The sequence below is a fragment of the Glossina fuscipes genome, unplaced genomic scaffold (genome assembly GCF_014805625.2).
Source record: "Glossina fuscipes isolate IAEA_lab_2018 unplaced genomic scaffold, Yale_Gfus_2 1, whole genome shotgun sequence".
In the NCBI taxonomy this organism is placed as follows: Eukaryota; Metazoa; Arthropoda; class Insecta; order Diptera; family Glossinidae; genus Glossina; species Glossina fuscipes.
In genome coordinates, this window is record NW_023998415.1 from 13,961,177 (window position 1) to 13,964,316 (window position 3,140).

Below are 3,140 nucleotides of genomic sequence, written 5' to 3' on the forward strand. Positions count from 1 at the left end.
TCGAATACCTGAAGGCATTAGGGCAGGAATTATGGGTACTACGTATACAAGGGCGCCCATTCAGTATATCGCATAATGCCACGCGCATAAAGACCGACCGTATATCATTTTCCTGTGGGAGAGTTGAAGACCAAACGAATATTGGGACCTAATCAGTTAAGACTCCCGAAACATCTCTTCACGTTTCGAAGAAGCTGTCTGTATTGGCTTTTCCCGCCGTTTCCCATGTTACCACTTTCAAGTCGACGGCCAGAAACGCTATTGCTCTGCTATTGCTTCCTCTTCAACTCACACCACCCACCCTTTCTAACTTCGGTTACATGTATATGGGACGTCCCCTGAACTAGTAGTCAGCTATATATATGAAGTAGTGTTGCGGACATTCCTAGAAAATATTTCCTTTACAGATCTGTATTATGTTGTTTTTAGGAATGTATGCAGATTTTTAAATATAATAAAATTCATTTAAATTTTTTTAGGTTTTTAGTAAATTTTATTAAGCCGACTGACTGGCTATTTGTTTATCATATCTTTTTCTTTAAAGAAATCTGAAAAAAAAAAAAAATACAGAAAATATATAACTTTTACTGAACATTTTATATACATATTTTTATGTATTTTGATCATATATACATATATATATATATATATTTACAACAATAACATATATAAATGAATTCTTCAATACTTATATATGCAAAGATCATTGAAGAATTCAAATGTCTAACTTTGGTTAATGCTTTGTGCATAAAAACACCAAGCATATAAATATGTATTGCATTGTATGCTGCTGTGTGTTAGTATTAGAGTTATTATTATTGTTACTATTGGCTTTGTATGTATATACGTTCATGTACGTCAGTTAATGTTATATATTTTCACAGTTTTAAACATACATCACACGGGTGGAGTCTGTATTATGTGTACACAGTTCAGTGCGTCTGTGTGTTTGTGCTCTATGCGTGTTTATAAGCATTCACAAGTGTGTTTATATATATATATATATATATATATATATATATGTGTGTGTGTGTGCGAATATGCGGGTGTGTGTATGTGTGCGCACGTGGTGGTTATGTGTGCAAATGCAATCGAATGTGCTTGCTATGATTTTTTTTTTCATTATACGTATATCGCCCGCCACACTGTCAGCAAAGCAGTGCAATGCTTTTTGTGTGTATATAAAAGCAGTTATTTCTTGGTTCTAGTTAACAGTTGTATAAAAAACTTTAAAACGTTTAGACGTTTACTTAACTCCGCAAAACTTTTTACAGATTGTTATTCCATTAAAAATATAATAAATTAATAATAATAATAATAATAATGGTATTCTTCAAAGTGAGTGCTTACGTTAAACATTAAATTGTTTGCTTTTTTGTGTATTTTGTATGTGTGTGTGTTAATGTGCGCACTTATTCAAAATTAATGCAAATCAAAATAAATTTAACAAGATTTCACTTAAATACCATACTCCTGCGCATACATCCTCTTAACGACTTTTTTTTATTTTTGTTTCTGTTTCTGTTTTGTTTACTTATGTGTTTTTGATTGATTATAGTCCTTAATCTGCTTGGCTGCAGTTGGTGTTGCTACCGCTGGTGTTTTACATGGTGCTCATGGTCCTGCTTATTATGCAGCTGCTCCAGCTTTATATGCTGGCCATGCTGGCGCTCATGCTGCTCCAGCGGCCCATGACGAAGGATTGGATTACTTTGTAAGTGAAGTATAAAAAGAATTTCTACTCAATTCTTGTCTATTAGTTTAAGCTTCTACGTAGTCAAAGTTGGAGAAATATGTAACATTGTAAGAATTTTTTATTTACATGGTCGAGGCTACGTGTTTAGAATTTAGAATTTTTTCAAAAAAAAATCCAAATTAAAATTTTTCCAAACTAATCTGCCTAAGAAAGGAAAATATAGTTATTGGTCCATTTATTATGGAATAAAAAACGTGTTCGTCATTTCAGTCTCACTAAATGATGATGATTCATGTAACAAATTGTGCTCCTTGATCCGATCATTATTTGAACATGTATCGGAAAGATTCGAAAATTATATAATTTAAGAATATATTTTCAATTTCAAGTTTCCACTTAAGCTTCTTATCAAAGGATAATTCAACGATAGCTAAGGATTATGAAAGGATTTCGTATAAAAACTTGAGAGTGAGCACTAAAGCTATGTGGCTTGAACTGACTTATGAGAATAATTTCAATAATTTTAAAGACAAATACATGAACCGCAATAGCTATCGATTAACGCAGGCTCAACATACCTTAGTGTTTTGGCAAAACAGTGACAAAAAATATCCTTTCTATCTACGGTTATATTCCAAAATTAAGTTTATCGCGACTTAAGTCAATGAGCGAAACACGTCTGGCTTAAGTTGCGTTGAACATATAACAAACAGGTGCAACATGATTCTCTGGTCAAATTTTATTACAAAAGCCTTGGTCTTTCACTTTTGCTAAATACATGCATAATAGTTGGCTTTTGAGGTGAAATTCTAATCTTTGCCGTAAATTTACAAAATTTCTCATCGACTTGGTAATGAGTGCATCGTTCATTAGTTTTTACTGAAATCTGTAGTAAAGTGTGGCACAACATTGAACGCTCCGCTCGCTAATAATAGCGAGAAATACGCTCCAGAGATTCGATAAAGTAAACGCATTCTCAATTAGCACAAGATTTCAAGTTGCATTAATTGAGCACAAGTCCGTCCGTCCGTCTTTGGCTGTAACGTGTGAAATTGAATTCGTATACGGATACATCTTCGTGAAAAGCGAACAGGATTTACTCTCAATAATTGATGAAATGAAACGTCTCATATAAATGCAATCGTTTAACCAATAAAATGATAGGAACACATCGAGCCATAATTAGTAGTGAACTGTATCTAAAAATTTTGATGTACTTTTACTTAAGTAATCGACGAACGATTTGAATATAAGATATATACACTAAATAATCTTATGAATCATGGAATCATCATAAGCCTACGATTTGAAAATAGTTGCAATTGGTTCACTGAAGTCTTTGCCAGTAACACAAATTTATATGAAATAAATGAAAGTTGCTCTCTATAAACAAGATAAGAGAGAGAGAGAGAGAGAGAGAGAGAGAGAGAGAGAGAGAGAGAGA

The 3,140-nt window shown here is 32.9% G+C and overlaps 1 protein-coding gene across 1 annotated transcript in view; it reads left to right on the top strand.

Moving 5' to 3' along the window:
• Positions 1-1,211: 1,211 nt before the first annotated feature.
• LOC119631758 (cuticle protein 7) overlaps positions 1,212-3,140 on the top strand; it is a 6,026-nt gene continuing 4,097 nt past the window's right edge. The window contains exons 1-2 of the mRNA XM_038024247.1: positions 1,212-1,338; positions 1,559-1,714. Of these exons, the coding sequence (XP_037880175.1) occupies positions 1,324-1,338; positions 1,559-1,714 (171 nt within the window). The 5' untranslated portion in view covers positions 1,212-1,323. The remainder of the gene's footprint in view (positions 1,339-1,558; positions 1,715-3,140) is intronic.